The sequence below is a fragment of the Athene noctua genome, chromosome 1, assembly GCF_965140245.1.
Source record: "Athene noctua chromosome 1, bAthNoc1.hap1.1, whole genome shotgun sequence".
NCBI classification, from domain to species: domain Eukaryota; kingdom Metazoa; phylum Chordata; class Aves; order Strigiformes; family Strigidae; genus Athene; species Athene noctua.
In genome coordinates, this window is record NC_134037.1 from 29433629 (window position 1) to 29455271 (window position 21643).

Consider the following 21643-nt stretch of genomic DNA (forward strand, 5'->3'; position numbering starts at 1 on the left):
AAGAAGGTTTAAGAAGCACTAATGGAACTTTTGGTCCCATTATCTCCTGAGCAATAGAACAGGCTGTGCTCACTTCTCAGCATAAACCAGTCTTGGAAACAGGAAAAAATACCATTTGCGGTGTGAAACATCTCAGCGATGCCAGAGTACCCAGGTGTTCGCAGTGGTTACCGCGGGGGCTGGCAGCAGAAGCCGCATTAAACAGCCACCCACCCGCCTGAAACTGAACATGATAGAGCTGCACGGTACATAAAACCCCCACCTCGTGAGTGGCAAAGCTGCTTCTCAAAGTCTTTGCGTAACTGTAGTTAAGCTCTTCCCTGGCCTAAAAATACGTGACCATAAAAATGTGAGTTGTCTTACATTTCAACATTTCATTTTTTCTTGCCTAAAACATTGTTAATTAATCCTTACTGGGGTGTTAAGCAAGTTGGTTTTCTGTGTGCAAAACTGCATGCAAGAGCAAGCAGGAGTATATTACTTCCCAGACTCTGAAGATACCTGGATAAAGACAAAAAAACAACAAAATGCCCCAACCAACCACCAGTGACTATTTACCCAATTCTTCTCAGAAAATGCACCAGGCATCACTGATATATCGGTAATATTTTAATGCCACTTCCAATGTCTACAACCATTCACTTAAACCTTGTCACTGTGTTATCCAGGCCAATCATGAAAAATAAAATGACCAGAAAGAACAGAACAAAATCAATATTTTGTATCTGAACTGTGTGGTGAAATCATAGGCAAGAGCTCAGCATCAGCATTTTGTTAGATGGGGGTGCCAGTACTTGTTCCTTTGAGGGTATCGAATGTGCTGTCTTGGGTCCCAACTCTTTGCAGCACATGGGCTAGAACCGGGCACACGAGTTTCTCCAGCAGATTCAGTTCGCACAGCTACAGGCTTACAGCCGTTCTTTGAAATTTAATACACTGACAATTTATTATAACCACAGAAGTAGTGACTTGTACCAGACCAAACAGTAATCAGACAGATTTAAGTTGCATGATACAACTAACGTCACTTACAAGAGATCAGCAGAATTAACTCATAGGGATTTTACAGGAACGGCATACAAGAATATTCAGTTTTAAACATTTATTTTTCCACTTGAGGATTTACGGTAAGTTATGCTGACCTTTTTTTTGAGAAATATATTACATTTAACTTGAGATCATGATGGTGATAAAAACAATTATGTACATTATCTGTTTTAACCAGTTTATGTGAACTTGCAAATAAGAGTTAAGTCATTTATTAGTAATGCTGCATCTTTATCCTCGCACTGAGAGCGTATTTCTGCTGGTCCAGAGTAATTTTTTACTTTTTTTGACCAACTTAAGTCAGTTCTGCTGAACCACATTTATCTCGGTAAGATAAGACAGAACACTCGCTCCACAAATTATTAATCAGTATTACCCTACTGTTAGAAACCTGAGAATGAGTCTAGTTTAGTTCTAGGACTCACCTGGCTTTGAGACGACTCCTATAGAGCACTTCTTTGACACAGAACTGTTTGAAAGTTTCTCTTGTTCTATTATAGCACCTTTCATTTGAAAGCTAAGCATTGCTGCGTTTTTTTCTTCTGTAATTTTGATTACCTGTTTGGATGCTGTATTTAACAGAAGTATTTTCTTTTGTCAATACTATCTGAGCATTGAAAGGAAGATGTGCACAACTGTTGTTCCCTACAAAAAGATGGTAAGGTGATTTTGATGAAATCAAACTTCTTAGACCACGTTTGCTCTCTGGTTTATGTATAGTTAGTGTTCAGGTACTGCAACTTCAGCCAAAGGTCTGTGACTACATTTAGAAAAGCAGTAGGGGCTTAGGTACCATCACTGGAATCCAAGCAGCATGTTTGTTTGCTTGCTGTATGACTGAATTCCCACGAGAGGGTTCTGCAGTGCAAATCATTAATTCTGTTATCAGTTGGTAGTTATCAACTTGAACAGATGAATTAACAGGTTCAGAGTGCATGTTCACTGAGTAGTATGCATGTACCCTAGCATAACCTCCAGGCAGTACAACGTGTTCTGCTGCTCAATTCCCTTTAGTATAATGTACATCTACAGAAGTGATGCAAAGGAAAACTATGTGTCAGATAGGCTGTAGCCCAATAACGGAGAAGAAAAAAGACAAATTTTACTGAAGCGTAAAAAAAAATAAACAGGAAATCAGACTGACAGTATGATAATTCAGGCATTTTGATTAAAAAAGCTACGCGTTGCCTTAAAAAACACTGAAAATAAGAAAGCTCCGAAATTGTCTTAAGTGGAATATCCTTTTTTTTTTTTTAAATTAACCACACACACACATACAAGCAGAAATATCTTAGTGTGATCAGTCTTACAACTTCGAGATTTGTTATTTCCAGTTGGAAATACATCCCTAGCATTAGCGCTTTGCATCAAACGATGCCCCACTTACTGGGAGAACGCCCATTCACTGAATGGATACGACATGGGAGTGACAGATGCTTTAGTGTCATACTCTTTAGTGAATGCTTATTTCACTAAGGCATTAACAATTACTAAAGTTTTCTGCTAGTGGTAGCATTATCAGCTGAAAGCAAAGAATTTTGGCGAGATTCAGATAATACAGCCAATGAGCTATTCAAGAGATATTAACAGATAAAACAGGAGTGCAATTAGCTTAGTCTCACAAAACAAAACTTTGTGTCTTGTGGTAGGAACATCTGTTGCTCCTACTCTAGGATGTCCATCTGCCATGGGAGTAAGAGAGCTACATCCTCTCCCACCATGCAGTCACAGAGATGCCCATAGAAGACCATTTTTATTACCAGCTCTGCACCTGTAGGTTTGGGTAACTCAACCATACAATATTTTAATGAGAACACTCTGAGTGAAGAATGGGGCAATGTTTGTAATAAAAATTATTCACAAGGGACAATGCAAGTGCTAAACATTTAGGCATGTCTCTTCATTCAAAACGCAAAAGTTACTCCCACTGAAGAGTGATGAGAATACCTAAGGATTCCTGCAATATGCAAGTCAGCTGGTTTACATCTACACACTAACCCCAGTAGGGTAAAAAAATAAATTTTCAAGCAGCATACATGCAGAGCACTCTCCAGAAAAATGGTAATTTGGACAGTCTCCACCTCAGTCATATTGGAGAACAAGCACTGCAAAGTCACAACAAAGAGCGAGCTGCTTTAGATTTAAGATGTGAATGAAACAAAAGCTCACTGTTAAACAATGCTGCAAATATATATTCCTATGGTGAAGCATGTGTACTAGGTTTCAACACATCCTAAATTTAGCAGGTCTGTCAAGTCTCCACCTATGAAAATTTCTATTCAGTTTTCAGTCTTTAAAACAGTGGTTTACAATGACAGACCTTAAATACAAATGGCTTATGTAACAGTACAATGTCTACAGCGTAAAATCTAATAGTACAAACGGTTACTATACGTAATAAAGACTTACTTTTTAGTACTCTCTACAAAGTCAAACAAGGCAAAAAAGATGTTTCAGACACTTTGTGATTTTGTTTTTTTTCTAAGAAAAATGAATAAAAAATATGAAACTGGCAAACACACAACGAAATGTAAAAGTTTCCATATTAAAAACAGTTGTCAAAATTCTTCATGCATACACTCTCCTATATCCTGAAGTTCTAAGTTGGCTCCATGATGTACAATCGTAATTGCTAAGACAGATAGAACTTGACTCCATTTATATACACATACAGTGATTAAATGCACTTGTTAAAAAATGAAGGCCTTTATCCAAGAGAAAATATAGGAAATGTTACAATGAAGAACACAACAGTTTTGCTGCAATAGGAAAGGGGATCGAGCACCTTGAAGGCTGCCTTCTTGCCAGCAACAGGAGATGCTCTAACAGCTTGTCAAAGAAACAACAGTACTTGAAAGAGAGTCTAATACAGTAAACATAAAATACAGAGTTCAGAGATCTTTAGTGTTTGTGCATAACTTGCCACCCACTTCTCTCCCTGCAGACAGTGGGAAAAAGAGTACATTTCAGTTTTCATATTCATTGACTTAGAAACAACGTAAGTCAAGCTTCCTACATGAATTCACACAGTGAAAAGTCCCTCCTCCAGAAATAGACAGGATCACTCGACTCATTTTCATTCTCATACACCATTTAAAAAAACTATTAAAAATCTGAATTTTTTTCAAGCAGCATATTTTGCATTTGTCACTGGCAGGTTTGTTGTAGAAATCCTAGAAAGTTAAAATTATACCATACAATACAAAAACATGTAAACAAAATGGATATTTTTTAAAAGGCATGCATGCTTTTGAAAAGGATTAAAAAGTGTTTATTTTTGGTAAATAAAAGATCTCTTGCTTAGCATTTTTTAAAGCACCTTAGTGATTTAGGAGCCTAAGTCCAAATAACTTTGATTTAGATTTGGGCTCCTAAACATCTAAATCAATTCTGTAAAATTACTTAAGCACTTTGAAAATTTTTTGCCATGTCTCTGATCTTGCAGAATTAGATTTTCTGTAACCAGCAGCTAACTTTGAATCTGACACAACATTCAAGAAAGTCTCAGTCATCAGCTGCATTTTTCTGGATCCTCCATAACTTAATTTATGGTATCTGTGAAAAATCGTTCCAAAGAAGATAAATATTTTGTGATGTCATTTTGCAAGTTCCTTTCTCAGAGACAACACAGGATACAACAATTAAATCTGAACAAGAATATGATTATATGCTCCTTCTGAATAGCTATTAGTGTTAAAGACTGTTATTTGTTCAACCTGTTAAGACTGAGAAAAACAAACTTACAAAACCAGCATTAGATAAAAAAAGAGCATTTTTGGCACCATACATTTTTAAATCTAAGCTTTTAGGCCCAAAGTATAGCAAATTAAACGTGCCCAGTGGCAGTTGTAAAAGCCTCATCTGAAATACAACTTTTTTTAAGGATTTTTTTTTTTTTTTTTTGGAAGATGCTATTTTATGATCATTAGCTGATCTCCAAGTAATGAATCCACTGGAATTTACCCTAAATATTCATACCAACTGTTTACATATATACTTTAGCATTCAGATATATATAATACAAGTATACTGTACCAACAGATCTGCTAGAATCCATACTAATATAGTCAGGCATAAAATGTAGCGTCTTCGTTTTGCTCCTGACTAACCAATTCTAACATTTTCTTTTAAATTTAGATGCAAGGTTGCTGCTTTACCTTGGGCCATAGTGTTATGGTCTGTACCTATACTTGTAAGTATTACCCTTACGTTAAATGTGTTTTGCAATTCAGCAACACCTAGTTCATAGCTCTGTAAATAATTCCTTGAAAAAAGGAGAAGCTTGCCCAATTTTTACAAAGTGCATGGGGCACCCACGGTTCTGTGTTTTGCCACCAGGTGTCTCACTCTACACACCAAAATCCACTGCATCAGCAAGTTTATAGAAACCCACCCTCTATCAAGGATCCCACAGGCACAAGATTTGCTAAAGCACTGGTAAAAATACCTCTACAGCTGGCTTTATTCTGTATTCAATTGCACAACTTCATCCAATTCACTTGGTTGTTTTTTTTCGTCCAGAAGTGGTCTAAAGTATGCTGCAGTTGCTAAAAGGACTTCTGTTTTTCTTGGTCCTCTGTTTGTTTGGTCTAAGGTTGATGACATCTCCACCATTAAGAGTGCTAGAATTCTGGTTGGAGTGACTTCCACCAGCTGTATTAAAAACACCTAAAGAATTTAAAGACACAAAAAGTATTTGTATTTCTTCCTGCAGCATAATACATTAACACCTAAGCAACACTTACCAGGGGATAGTAGTGCACCTCAAATGCATACTCTATTTTCCAAAGGCTTTATCTATTTCTGGGTCAGTTTTGCAGCTAAATTTGAAGTAGAGCCCGCTGAAATTACCAGCCAGGCAGTATTTAAAGCTGGTATAAATCCATGTAATTGAAGGACAGCACATGTAACTCATCTGATTATGTGTATGCTACTAATTGCATGGTAACAAAGTTATGGTTAGTTGAGTAATACAATGAAATGCAAACATGACAATTTTAAAGTTAGAAACTTTGCTGATATAAAGGTAAGGAAAAAGCCTGAATAAAAAGGGAGTGCTTTGAGGAAAATAAATTAACTGACTCAGAAATGCTTTAAAGAAGGACTACAGAAGTTCAGTGTTCCCTTACAAAATGCATTTTACAAAGACCTTCTGATTACATGCCAGATTCTTTCACCATGAGTCTCTTGTAAATCCGCACCAAGATGAGTAACACTGATACTAATTACATCTTAAAACTCAACAAGCATCCTTTCTCAAATCCTTACACAATGTTTGTTTAAACAAATTTAATAAAAGGGCATTTGCCAAATGTTAGCTACAAACTTTAATACATCAGTTTGGAAGACACAAAGTTATTTTACAGAAGGAAAGGAGACAGTATCCTGAGATAGGAAGTCAGTAATTAAACCCTGATTCACCTTGTATTAACTCCATAAGGAAACAGATGAGACCATAACCTTTGATGGCACAAAATACTATTTGCGGTTTTTTATTAAAGTGTACATACCAATCTTGTTACTGCTTGTATGTACTAGTTCTGGATCTTCAGCTGTTTGTTGCTTGAGCCTCTGAAGATATTTATCAGCCAAATATTTAAAAACTGCAATGTTAAAAAGAAAAAGGGTACCTCAGAGTATACATAAAAATAATCTTTGTATCAATACTAAAACCTTTGTATCAAAATTCTGTGTGGTGACAAAAGCACATTCGACACCACAGGTTTAGCACGATCTGCTAAGTTTCTCACTCTCAGCAGGCCTGTGTACCTGAGCAGAATCCACATTAGTCCTGTGTCTACCCAGGTCTTACAGTTTGCAGTACTAAAGCACAGCAGACAGAAACATCTCCATACTCCTATAATAAAACTGGCACACACATATTGCCAAATGTTCCAATTCATGCAACTTGAAACTTTTTTGAAGTTACGTAGGAATATATATATATTTTTTTGCAGAAAGCCTTAGGGTAACAGCAGTCATGTAAAGTGTATTAATAAAACTTGGCAGCAATATTTTCTAATTAACTAATGCTACCCTCATTTGTACTGGGGTATAAAAAAGTCTACCTAGGATTCTGAAAAAATATACAACTACAGGAGAATTTTCAGAACCTACATGTGTTACGATTATTTACATCTGTAATTAATAACTCATGTAAAGATGATAAAGAAACATTTTACATTTTCTCTTGCAGATTTTTTTCCCAAAGTGAATGTTAACAGAGAAGAAATAATTATTTTACTATTAAGTTTACCCGATTAAACAAAAAGTTACCAGAGACTATAATTCATGATTATTCAGACCTACCCCAGAAAAGATTTATAACAGTACTCTTACAAAATTAAATCTATACATTAAAAAGTGATAGTTGGAAACTAGTAAAATATCACCAGTAGACAAAAGGCTGCAAGAGATCCCATCTTTTAATGTACTTTGTTTAAATATAACTAATAAACTAAACTAAGAAGTAATTGTATGAATGATTTATAAATTATTTACAACTACAAAATAATGTTTAACAATTTGTATGTTGTAATAATTGAACTTCTACATATAATTGTTTTAAAAGCTCAGTGCTTACTGACAGGATTAGGACTAAGCAGCCTTAACACACTGGTACTTCTAAATATTGGAGCTATGCACTGTTTGTGGAAGAGAAAGGAAAGATGTACACAAAGGAATGGGCCCAACACACTGATATCAGGTAATTCTAGCTGTTTAAGGTGTGCTGCTAAGAAATATATAAAGAATTGCCAACAGCATGCAACAACATGGGAAGTAACAGACCAGCTCCAAACTGGAGAGATGTGCAGTGCTACAGAGCAGAGGGCAGGACAAACTCTGCTGTACCTCCTCGTACCTTCAGTAATGTTTAGGTCTTCCTTCACAGATGCTCGGTAGAACCTTAATTTTAGCTTTTTTGCCAGTGCTTCTGCCTCTTCACTGCACAACAGAAGAAGACTTTGTAAATACTAATTTGTATCATGTCAGCATTTATTCTTATAGACAAAATGCTTCATGCTAAGGTCAACATCGCAAGGTGGGTTAACAAACTCAAGACAGACAAAAAAATATCTGATCCTTAATTTCTTTACAGTATCTCCACCATAAAAAGAAGGTGCTTACATGCAGTTTCTTTATGACCAAAAGTAATTGCTTTTCAATATGTATTGATTCCAGTAACTAAAATTTCCCAAGGGTTCAAAGACAGGTGTCAGTGAAATAAAAAGGAAGGAGGCTGAGGCTGTAATTAACAGCGCTAGGATCAGAACAATTACCACTGCAAAGGCAAAACAACAACAACAAAATAATCCTTAAGTATATTTTAATGAAGCAATCAGATGAGTGCAGAGATGAAATCAAGAGTTACTTATTTCTATGAAGTGAAAGAGAACTTGTGCTAAATCTTAAGGAAAAGCTGAGGAAACTTACGAAAATTTCACCAAGGGAAATCACGTTATCAGAAAGATGACATTACTGAGGCAGACAGAGTATTCTGAGAACAAAACCTAAGTGACATACCATGAATAAAGGAAGAGTTCAAATGTAATTTTGCTTTTCCTTTGAAAAATCCTCAGTACTCTTTGAAGAGGGAGTAAAAGTTGATTTATGCCATCAATGATAGCAAACAGAGAACAAACAAAGCCAGTGCAGGAACAAAGAGAAGAAACAATTTAAATCTCTCAGGAAGATGGTAGAAATAAAGAAGTGGAGGATGATTGACTTCATCATGCAGTATTTTCTATATGATATGCTGTGGTAAATAAAAGTTAGTATTTATTAAACTGATTTTATGGCAAGAATGGAATTGGTCATATACACAAAGGCAGAACAAACTGACAGTAAAATCTCTTAAGAAAAATACAGCGAAGAAGGATCAGCACCATGCAGTGTAAGAATATTACCAGATACAGATTTCTACAGAGTTACAATGTTTTGATAAAGGTGAGCAATAAAAACAAAGCAAAGCAAAGACTATTAAGATACTTTTTCAAAAAACCTGTTAATACTTCATCATTTTAGCAAGCATTCACTAGCCAAACTAGATAATGTAGCTTCACTGGCGCACAGCACAGTTTAACAGCAACTGTAAATTTTAACAGGCGAGAAAATTTACAGTTTTAGAATTTCTGATTAAAAAGAGAACCGTATCATGGCACACCCAAACTATTCACGTTATTCCTCTATTTTTTTGACTGACACTTCAGAAGGAGTGAAGCGAACAGAAAGCTCCTAGCTTTGCAAGCACATCTGCCCAAGCCACTACACTCATGCAGCAATACCTGTCACATGTGCTTCTAGGGCACGTTTTGATGCAGGGCATAGGTTTGACAACCTACATATCCTATGTCTTCACCAGAAACTCCCATAGATTTTTTTAAAAATATGTATATATGGGGGGACATACGTCGTTATTTAGAAACAGTTAAGATAAAACTCCTACTTCTTTATGCATGAGTCATCAAGAAGATCTATCTTATTCTGCACAAGAACTGTGGGGATGTCTCCAACTTCAGTCACAACTTTTTCCTTCCAGGTAGGGATTGCTTTGAAGGACTCTCTGTCAGTTGTAGAAAACACAAGAACACAAGCCTGGGCTCCTAAAAACACACAAATTAATTACAAATAAATACAAATCAACCAACAAACATAAAAAAAAGAATAATAATCTATGATGTATTTCAAATAAGGGATTTTTCAAGTTTATCCCATAAAAATGCACTTTTACCACCAGCCCGTGTCGCACCAATGGTCATAAATTCCCAAATGAAAACAGACTGCCATTTTATTTTGATCATTACATCCATTCTTCGTGATGGCTATGGGTCTGTGTCCTGGTTCAGCTAGGATAGGGTTAAGTTTCCCCAGCAGAGAAGGGGGAGCGTGGGAACTTTTTTCTTTTGTGGCTTTGGTGACGGGGAGCACGGGAGCAAGCTGTCTGTAACCACTGCACTATTTCTCTGTATAGCTTTTGTCTTGTTCCCTGTTATTGCTGTTTATTGTTGTTATCATTGCCACTGTTGTTGTTCAGATTGCTTATTACACTGTTGTATTAAATCTTCTTATTTTAACCCGGGTTTGTGCCGCACTTCCAGCCCGACCGGCTGCGGGCGGGGGAGGGGCAATGGTAATGTGCTCTCTGGTCCCGGCAGGGCTTAAACCACCACAGCCTGTTAACTTCCAAGCTATTTCCAGCATGGTGCATGTATGCAGGGGAAAGGAAAAAGAGGGGGTGTGGAAAGCCTAGAAAAAGGGAAAGAGAGGTTTGCTTATTGCTCACTGCTCTCCACATAGCTTAATGGTGGCCAGAAGGCAAATATTTTTCCATATGTAGTATTTATAAAGCACACTTCATGTTATTCTTTGTGCTATAGTAATTTGGATTTTCAACAGAAGAAAATGTGAAGTTTTTAGAGAAAGTTGTGATTATTTCAAGTAAATTGTTTAATAGCTTTTTGGAGAAAATAAGTGCATTTCTAATTCATACTCGTTCTATCACAACACTATGACAAATTATACAAAATGTTTTGTCCAATTGTTGTTATGGTTTTGCAACAGCCTAAACAAACAATAGTTAAAACCCATGGATACTGAGAAGGTACTTCCACAGTTGAAATATTAGTGACTGGTCGGTCTTCTGACTGTCCAGTAGCACTGTTATCCTCAAGAAACTACTTTTCTTTGCAAATGGAGAAACATTCTATTATTCACATTCCTTTAATATATCTGGTATTTAGTATCAAAGCGTAAAAGGAACAGCTAGCTAATGTCTTTTGAGACTCTAGTGTCATTTTGTGGCGAATATCACAATGTAATTACATACAGCATGAAAAATTATTTCACAAGTATGAATTTTATCTATGAGTTTCACCAAGTGTCCCCCATTCCTGTATTCTGTTTGCCTTTGTATTTCTTTGACACAAAGCACTCAAGTTCTTTTATTAGGTTTCCTTTTATTTAGCTTTTCAAAGCCAAATTCAGTCTATCTTTATGAAAATTTTCCTATGCTCTTTTAACATTCTTTCACATGCCACTAATGCATGTAGGTATGGTTTTATAAAGAATATTAAGAACTGCCCTCAGAATTTCAAATCAAGCTCTACCACAAAAATACTAACAATGCTGCCTTCCATAATTTTCCCTATTATTTGTGTTCTAAAATTTTGGTTGTTTTCCCTCATGTCCACACCATATTCTAATGTATGCAATTACTCTGATGCAATTCCACTTAGAATCCTATGAAATAGGAGTAAAATTAATTATTATTTCCAAAACAGGTTAGTTTGCATTTGTCAATGCTGAATTTAACCTACCATCTCATGAACTAGCTTAATAAAGCCTCTTGAGTTCTTTGCTCTACTGAAGATGAGAATATTTTTTAAGATTCTCACCATCTGTAAACATCACCTTGTTCAAAGAAATCCATCATGAAGTTTCCACTCTTAAGACACTTTTGCTTTATCTCTCTCCCTCCAGCCATTCCTTCTGAATGATAAAACATGGGGATAACTTGATAATAGTAAGTTTAGAGGGAAAAGCCCTAGCATGTGATAGGTAAAAAGGGGGTGATTTACACCACCAGACCTCCTTATTCAATTCACATATAGTACATGTAGACAGGGACAGTAGAAATAACTCAGCCTGGCCATACTGCTTTTCAAAGATAATTACATGATAGGCTGTAATTAGGAATCAAACTGAAATATTTTTGAGGACCTTCAAGATTCTGATATTTAAAGGTTCTTACCAGAAAGTTAAACAACCATAACAGCAAGTGTAATCAAAAATGACAAATACTATGCACTTAAGTAACTGTGTATTTGCAAATGTCTGCTGAAGGTTTTGATCACTGGATTGTAGGAAATACCAGAATTTACTAATCCAATAATCCTGCAAAATGCTTATTTAAGAAGAGAAGAACAAGAGAAGTATTCTTCTCATGCTCAATTCAAAACAGTATCAAATGTGATCTTTCTGAAAGTATGCTTCAGTATAGTGCAGAAGTTAGTATGGCAACAGAATTCAACAGCAGATGCTGCAGAGCAGAGATATTATTATGTAAATTCTTTTAATCTTCTAAGAATATTGCTAAATACTCAATATTTTTATTGAGAACATAGTTTTAAGAAATTATCATGTCCATCTAAGAGCTCTAAGGAAAAAAATTTTTAAAAGACAAAACCCAGGATTTAGGTATGTAAACACCTTTCTGTATGCATCAACTGATCATATTCAAGAGAGGCAGTAATATTATTACCTCACTCATCCACTGCAAATGAAGTCATACAGCACCTCTGTCATACAACAGACTGTGTACAACAAAAGACACCAGCAGCAAAGGCACAGGACAGTGTCAGCTAACAGCTAAAATGAGTCTGTTCTTGATGAATATTTTAAATCAAAGTTCTTTTGTAAGAAACTATTTTAAACTACCAAAGGACACTGGATTTTTTGTGTGAAATTCATTACTGCTTTGATAAACCCTGTATCTTGACTTTCAAAAGGTTCCAACTGGCTGTAGAAACACTGATATGATATGTATACCTACACTAATTCAGAAAAATATTAAGAAGGTAGTGCTAGCATCTCTACTTGATTCAAGTAGAGCATGAGCTTGTCAGCTGAGAAGGTGGTGGTGTTTAATCTCAGCCAGCAACTAAGCACCATGCAGCCACTCGCTCACCCCTCCCTCCTTCCCAGTGGGATGGGGATGAGAATCTGAAAAAAAGTAAAACTTGTGGGTTGAGATAAGAACCATTTAATAGCTAAATAATAATAATAAAATATAATAATAGTAACAAAAAGGCATATAATTTTAAAAAGAGGTAAATAAAACCCAAGAAGAAACAGGTGATGCACAATGCAATTGCTCACCACACACTGACCAATGCCTGGGCAGTGATCTGCCCCCCAGCCAACTCCCCCCAGTTTATATACTGAGCAGGATGTCCTGTGGTATGGAATATCCCTCTGGTTAGTCTGGGTCAGCTGTCCTGGCCATGCTCCTCCCAGCTTCTTGTGCACTCTCTTGCTGGCAGAGCATGGGGAACTGAAAAGCCCTTAACTTAGGATAAGCACTACTTAGCAACAACTAGCAATCAGTGTGTTATCAGCATTATTCTAACACTAAATCCAAAATACAGCACTGTAACAGCTACTAGGAAGAAAATTAACTCTATACCAGCTGAAACCTAGACAGTAGGTCTCAAAGATCCTCAGCAGACTATCCCATCCTCCTAGACTCCATAATTGTCTTTTCTTCTTTCACAATGGTACAAAGCCTATCTGATAGAAAATGTGTAAAGACGTTCCTTGCCATGAGTGGACTCACACAGGGCTTTATACCTGGCACCTATTCATTTTACTCTTCTGTTCTTTGCCTCAGCTTTTTCAGGCTATGACAGAAAGCACATGCTCTCTATAAAATTGATGGTGGCTTGTTCAACCTTACACTGAGATCAAAATCCAAGGTCAATGACGACATCGCCCAGAAGTTCTTGTGTACTGTTGATGTTCTAACTGCTGTGGATCCTAGCTGTCTAACAGGCTTAGCAGGGTTTAAGGTCTCACTAACAGTATCCAAAAGAGGGCTACTTCATTTCAAATTGAACCAGGGCAGCCTTGCAGCCCTCCCATCACCATAGTTACTACAGACAAAAGTGATTAACAAGTGCAAACTAAAGCAATGGTATGAAGGCTTGAGAAATCTGAAGTTTAACTATTGAACAAAATAAGGATCCTGAGCATTTGACTAATCAGCAACTGAATAACAGACTAATGAGCATGATGTCTATTTTCCATCAAAAACCTAGAAACGGTCTACTCAAGATAATAGTGGTAGTGGATGGAAGAGGATGCATACAAGACAAAGTGATCAAATACTGCCTTGAGAAACACCTGTAACATGGACAGAACACATGGCAGTGCTAATGACAGCCATTCGTGTATATGCTTAGCATATGCATGAAGTACCTAGCCAGTCAGAAAATGTGTGATTTCCATTCAATAGAAACTGGTAAGAAGATGCATGATACCATATAAAAAAGAAATTTTTTTCAACTCTTTGAATTTAGGTTGCTGGACTCCTTACACTGTGAGACCACAGGCATGCAGCTACACCAGCTGCGTGTATTTGCCTGTACATAGAAATGTATATAGAAAATGTAGAAAACCACATGACAAATTAGCTCCAATTTTGTTTCTCTGCAAAGCTGAATGAATTTGGACTCAGAAACAGACTCTGAAGCATTGTGTGACCATGGATGAGCAGCTGATCCCTGAAGAACTGACAATACATAACATTTCAGGAGAGCACATAAGCCCTAGTGTACATGATAGTGGGACAGTGACCTGTGGGAGAGGCAGACCTGACAGTTCAGGTAACAGCTAGCATCTCTTACCTATCTCAGAAGCATTCTCTCCTTATAAGCAATAATTGGCAATGAAATCCTTGCATTTCCAAAGTAAGCTTGACTTTTTGCTTCTAAAATATTGTGCTTGCAGACTGTTGCTAAACCAAAATTGCATTCCAGGCTTCTATAATTTTGCTTGTCCTTCATGAGTCAAAAGTCTAGTGCAGAACAGTCACTGTACTGTATTTAATAGCTTGAACTGTTAGTATATCCATCATACTGTCTACGATGTGTATACACAGGATGACTATCAGGATGCTACTTCATAGCAGCCTCTTCAGTATAAAGATATTGAAGGCATAGATGTAACTGCACTGTGCTGAGCATGAATCATGAACAACATTTCAAGATACTTATGCAGATTTTCTTTTTTTCTTTTTTTAACCACCAGGTTGCTTGTGGTAAGTGAGACCAGTAAATACACTTTTAAGCTTTTCTGAACACTCCATATTTTAGCATGTCAGTTCCAGTAATTAGAAGAAAAAGGCTTTCGCTCGAAACAACTGGGGAGAGCAAAGCATACAAGAACTGAAGGCAAGAGTAAAAAGGAAGCTCCAAGAGAATCAAATACTACCTTCTAAAATTCGTATGCTCATCAGCTATAAAATAACAGAATGATCTATTTCCACATGAGGATAAAATGAAATAAGAAAATAAAGATCTCTGAAGAAATGGACAACTAGAAATGTTACCAAAACAGGATCGTGAATAGAAAAAGGTCAGAGGGCTATACCACCCTGAAACAGCATGGCATAACTATTAACAGCATGGCATAACTATTACTTTCCCTCTAAATGAGGTAATTTTATACCACAGCAATGTATTTTTCCCAGCCATCAGGTAATTAGTTTGACAAGAACTCAATCACAGAATCTTTGCCAAGTCTTCAAATCTCTCACATCAAAAAACAAAAAGGAAAGATTTGCACAACCATTGTTAAATTATATGCAAAGGAAGCCTAAGTATGCAATTTGTAACTAGCTAAGAAGATAAACTGACTTTATACAACGGAATAATAGAGTTTCTACTTTATGAAGTAAACACACTTTCTTTATTACTCCATTGTGTTAACGTGTTCAAGGCAGCCTGTACTAGCAAGAGAACTGTTATGCCTAGAAACCTACCTTTCTAGGATGACTGGTGGATTTTTTTGCCTGGGATTAATTTCTAAGTGCCTCAACCACAGTTTTTGGAAGATTTACAAATTGTAATAAAGAAGTAATAAAACACTTTCAGAGGAAAAATATAAATTTGCATTTGTGTATTTGAATGGCTACACTGTGTCCAGTTTCTGTGCTGATATTTGCCTCATTTTGTTCTATGTTTTTTAAAGGGCACTACTGAGCATCCTGCAAAAAGTGGCACTTAATTAAGGGCAAGCATCTTGCACGAAAGGGAAAAATATTTAAGACCTGAAAAGGATAACTAAAGATGCTTTGCACACATGTGAAATAACTAGAATTCTTAATACAAAGACAGGAAAATATTTTAGAGATGTGCATACTGAAAAAAACACCACCAACTACCAAACAACAAGCACGGTATTTTCACCTCTATAGTAGGCCTTAGTTATTGCATCAAATTCTTCTTGACCCGCAGTGTCCCATAACATTAGCCTGACATCTTCATCATTAACTCTGAAATAAACGAGTTTTGTAATCAATATAATGAACAAGAGCAATTCAAAACAACTGTCATCTACAATATAAGAGTAATTCAAGTAAAATTTAACTTGATTTAAATATAATGTAACTTATATAACTTCACCTTGTAACATACTATGCCAACAGTCCCGCAATTATATTACATGCTCTTTACTAACAATTGTATTACATTTTCTTTTCCTCTTCTTCCTCTACATTTCTCTCTATGAGGAAAAATAATATAGACATCAAAAACAAAACTTAGGTGCCTGAATAATGGTCCTTTTGTCTTTTTAATGAGATTACAGAATTTATAGAATTTCTTACTTCTCATTAGCATTGTATTTTCCATTTTATCTACTTATTATCTACTTATCTACTTATATTGCACAGAGTCAAAATCTATAGCATATTTATATTTTTCCACAGTCATTATCTATATTGTCTAATAAATTTGTGTAATAGTTTTATCATAAGCACTTCCACCTCTTCCAGAGATTACAAAAAAAACCCCACAGGTGGTAGAATACAAAGAGAAAACTTGTCAAAAATCTTAGCACAACAGAGTTTCCAAATGTTATTTATAACTAAATTCTGGATGGGAAATAGAGTGATATAACTGTAGCCTGCAGTGCAAGACAGAAAACAACTCCCTTCACTGTGCTTCAGAAACAGCAGGCCTTGTCTTCCAAGCCTTCATACATCTTAGGGTTCCAACAGAATAAAAGAAATAGAGGCAAAAGTAAAAACCAATAATATGGCATCTGTTTAATACATACTGGATCTGTCTTTCCAGGAAATCTACACCAATAGTTTTCTTGTAGTCTTTTGTAAAAATCCCCTTGCAATATCGCTGAATCATACTAGACTTTCCAACGGCTCCATTTCCTACTACCACCACCTTGATGGCCACCTCCATATCTTCTTCCAACATCTCTGCAGCCCAAGTGACTCTCTAGCTTACTCAGGAAACTATCGATCTGTAAACAAAGTAGATAGCTGTGTTCATAAAAATGCTATGACTAGAAAGCCAGAGGAAATACAATCACACATTAGGATTCACAAAGACTGTACAATTTATTTTGAGCTCTGCCACAGACCGCTTAAGTGACCGCAGGTAAATTATTTAGCCAGTCTGTACGTTGATTTGCCACTTATTAATTGGAAATTAATGTAACTATTCATTAAAAATATCCTTCCACCGTACAAATGTATTGTCATATGTTGACTATGTTCCTGATGCTCCATTGCTAACATACAAGACACTCAACTTATCAACCTAGCACATAGCATGAGTTTGAAATATGACAACTTCAAACTACAGTCACTGTTTTCTTACATCCAGTTCAGATACTGTCACCTAACACCAATGCTGATGCTCTGAAGACATAAACCCATATCATTCTGTGATTATACCCCTTACTTCAGTTCTTACAAACTTGTCTAAATTTGTCTTTCTGAGGAAGTCAAAAAAAATCATAATCAAATAAATTTGTGTGTTCTTATCTAATTTTTGGCACGTGAATCAAAACTATTATTTATCAAAAATATTATCAGGTAATTGTGAAGATAATGCATTTTCCAAAGGGTTGTGGTTTTTTTAAAAATTAAAAAATTGAATAATACAACTGTTTTAAAACATTTTTAAATGTATAAACTTTTAGATAATGTACCTTATCAATACTCAAGTCATTCACATTTTAGAAGTCTATATCCTATTAGGTGTGACCATAACCTCACATAACAGGGCCACTGCAGGGGAGCCGTCTAATTCTCCTCTGATTTAATTTTGCCCATGTACACTGGACATTGTCTACAGACAAAGCCAAGCTGCTAAAGTATATGGACAAAGTTCACAGCGCAAGCGGTTTTATAGTGGATGCAATTTTTTCTATAAACTAAAATTCCAATCTGCAAACATGGAAAGTAATTTATTTGGCTTACTGTAAAGATATTTCCTTCAAATTTTGGGTGGTTTTGTTCGTTTGTTTGTTTGTTTTATGAGGAAGAAACGGAGGCACACGTAAAAGCTAAGTTTCCCCCGCGTTTTGCTGTGCCAGGGTACCATCACAGTAACACTTCCCATCTGCAGAGCAGCAGATTTCCTCCCAAGAGGTCAGTGACCCGCCTTTCAAAGGAGGGGACGACACACCTCTGGTAAAAACTCTGCCCCGTGCTGGAAGAGCTGGGCTACCCGTACCCTGGCCCCGGCTCACCCAGGCAGATAACGTTTCTGGATTGCCTTCGGGTGCATCAAACACGGGCGTACATACATTTTTATCGGGCATTCGGCAAGCACCGCTAAAACTGCCGCTGGGTCGGCCCGCAGAATCCGGAGGGCCATTTTAATCGAGGACCGACGCTCGCCGGGGACAGCCCTGCGGGGCGGCCCGCGGCCGCCTCCCGGCCCTGCCCGCGGGGCACCGCCGCGGCCACGCTGAGGGCGGAGGCTCTGCCGCCCCGCGCTCCCTCCCGCGGCCCCGGCCCGCCGCGCCGCCTGCGCGGCCCCGCTCCCCGCCAGGGCCCAGCCCGGCCCAGGCCGCCCGGCAGCACCCTCCCTCCCGCCGGGGCCCCGGCTCCCGCCCGCCCGCGGCCCCTCTCACCGAGCCCCTGCGGGAGCGGGGCGGGCGACGCTCCTCAGAGCGCACGGCGGCGGCTCCACCTCAGCGATGGCGAGGGAGGCAGGCAGGGACGGGGAGACTGGGGGAAGGCGAGAGGAAACCGCTCGCTGGGGCCGACCCAACCCGGACGCACATCCCGGCTCCCCCGCCCGGAAACGCCGTCAGGACCGGGGGCGCCGCTCGGGGAGGCGCCCGCCCGCTGCCCCCGCCCCCGCGGCGGCGGCGGCCCCCGGCTGAGGCGGCGGCCCCGGCGGGGAGGCGGGAGGCGGCCGGGGCGCTCGGCGGGGCTGGTCGGGCGCGGCGGTGGGGGCTGGCGGGAGCCCCGCCCGTGGCGTTCGGCTTCGGGGCCGCGGGGCGCCCCAGGCGCGGGAGAAGCGAAGGAGAGGCGGCGGGGGGGATCTGCCGGCCCGGTTGTGGGAGGGTTTCGTCTGGGTTCCTGGGGAAAGATCTGGGCACGGCTGATCTTCCCGGCCCCCAGGTCCATTCGTCCCTGCTTCCCTCCCTACCCGGCGGCCTTGCTTCCTCGCCTCATCCTCCACGGAGGACGAAGCCGTGCGTGGCCGCCCCTGGGCTCTCCTCGGGCTATCGCTGAAGGCAGCTGCTGTGCCTGGCGGTAGTGCCCGTTTCTTTTTCACCAAGGTGTGACCGTACCAGCTCTCAGCCCATCACCATGGCACATGGTCGGCCAGATCCCACACTTTATATAAAACAGAATATGATAAATTTTAGCATAACTGTAGATATGATAGTCTTAAAATCCGAAGATGTTCTGTTGTTTGTTTGGTTTTGGTTTTGGTTTTGTTTTTAAGTTTGATAAAATACGTCCTCTGCCTTAAAGTCCCTTTCTCTTTTCACACTGCATAGAACATCTTGTTGGCTGGAGTGGCTGCTCTCAGTGTCCCCCAGCTCTCCTGCTGCTCAAGCATGGCCGAGTAACATGCGGGCATAACGAAGTTCCAGTTGCTGGAAACTATTTGGCAGAACTGAGGTCTCTATCCCTGTCCCGCCCTTCCCAAGGCTATGTCTTCACTCTAGAGTGAAGTGTTGGTGTTGCCTGTGTCTAAATAAATACCTTTTGGATTAGCACATTTTGCAAAAGAATAAATTCTACACTATTCTGAAATTTCTGCTTTTGTTTGGTTAATGCTAACTCCAGCTGCTAGTCTCAGAGTCAGTCTGATGCCAGGGCTTGTGTGTGCCAAAAGGCCTTGAATGAGAGCCCTCCCCATTAACTCTAAGAGAAATTTGTTACCTGCCTAATACCGAAGTAATTATGTCAGAAATGTTCATTCTCGTACTTCCCAGGCTTCTTCATGGGAGACACGAGGTGCATGGCTGGGATTCATTTCACCTAACACCTATATTGTAAACATTTGTATGGTATGGTTCACCTTCAGATGGCTGTCAAGTAGTCCAGGTAAACCACTGCCTCATTTTTCTCTCTTGACTGGAAAGGGCCTGTGGCTACAGCAGTACAAGATTAGAGGAGACACATCCTATCCTAAGTGCCCTCATTTAGGCAGTAAGTTAGTGACTGCTGTAAATAACTTTAGTTTTTAATTTTCTGTTCTGTAAAATCCTTATATTGGGTAATATATTGCATATACATGCAATGATTCCCTGTCTCAGGCTTCCTCTCCTCTGTACTGCATTGCCTGACAAAGACACGTTAACACTTGCCAAGAGAGACGCTTCTCCACAATTCGGCAACTCAAACTCATAGACACAAACCATCCAGACTTTTTGAAAGGTTTGAGTTAGAAGCCAAGGTTTGCCTCTCAGATCTGCTGCCACTAATGTTCTTCATTATTCTTTTCTCTCTTTCTCTCCCCCATTACTAAGAGCCTTGCAAATTTGCAGTTCTGACCTACCATTTTCTTCTGACCTACTATTTCTGTTGTTAGCATTTCTTTTGTAGATTTTATGTATTGTCCTCTCTATGATATCAGAAGAATTAATTTTCTAAACCATGCCTGTAAGGAATTGTCTGAGTGGCCTAAAATAAAAATGATCCCAAGCTTTTAATTAGATTCCAAGCTTACATGTCACACCCAATACAGTGTACTCTCAGCAGTTTAATGTTTTATTTCTTTCATTAAACAAAATCTCTTCTGAAAGTTGGAGAAAAAATATACAACCTAATCACAGGAATATCTAGGTATGAAAAAAAGCATTCACTTGAATGCCACTGTATAAAAGTGTTAGTAGCTATGCAGTATTTCTTTACGTGAAGCCTGTCTGTGAAATATAAAGTCCAATTTAAAAAATATTTTCTTCATTTGTGACACTAAAAATTTATTCTACAAATAATCCAGTTTTGCTTGGCAGCTAAATGAAAAAAAAAGGAAAAAAAGAGTTCTTAGAAGCCATAACATTTTTCACTGCCATTTATTTTTAACTTTCATACTTTTCATTTATATATCATATTCAATTTTACTTTTCATATTTTTCACATACAAAAATATAAATTCTGACTATATTCTTTTTGTATTTTTTGAAACTGATGATTGTATGACATTGTCATTTTGTAATCCCAGGGCTGGGGCTATGTCAACAAGGTCAGAGAAAGTAAGATGTGTTGCACTGAAGTATTTTTATGGCTGTTTTTGTAATTCTGAACATTGTAATGTTTAAAGACTGCAGTTACTAATGCATTGCTATGTAAAACTTAAATATGCCCAAACAGATGTGATCTATGAGTAGAAGTTTATGAGCCTTGAGATGTCAACAGTTATGAAGACATTTCTCATGCTGAAGGCAATAGTTTCTATGCTTAGGTGTACATAAAGTAAATAAACCAAGACAAGTTGGTGGCAGCAGTGTTTTCAGCTAATTTCAGCCAATATATTCAGGGATGCTGTTGAATTAGCAGGTACAAACAGTGCATCATCCAGTGAAAAAGCAGAATTTCTAAATA

The 21643-nt window shown here is 38.3% G+C and overlaps 1 protein-coding gene across 2 annotated transcripts; it reads right to left on the minus strand.

The window, feature by feature from the left end:
- Window positions 1-596: 596 nt before the first annotated feature.
- Window positions 597-18918, minus strand: RAB23 (RAB23, member RAS oncogene family). Of its 2 annotated transcripts, XR_012632811.1 has the most exons (8): window positions 18709-18918; window positions 16885-17085; window positions 16014-16099; window positions 9494-9650; window positions 7910-7992; window positions 6558-6650; window positions 5495-5715; window positions 597-3985 (listed from the first exon to the last, which is right to left on the minus strand). XR_012632811.1 is itself a non-coding variant. In XM_074895799.1 (7 exons), exons 2-7 carry the CDS (start codon window positions 17037-17039, stop codon window positions 5576-5578), a joined length of 714 nt encoding a protein of 237 aa, XP_074751900.1. In that variant the 5' UTR covers window positions 17040-17085; window positions 18709-18918; the 3' UTR covers window positions 597-5575. The 2 variants fall into 2 exon arrangements, 1 of the variants encoding a protein (XP_074751900.1); XM_074895799.1 differs by having other exon boundaries at window positions 597-5715.
- Window positions 18919-21643: the final 2725 nt, after the last annotated feature.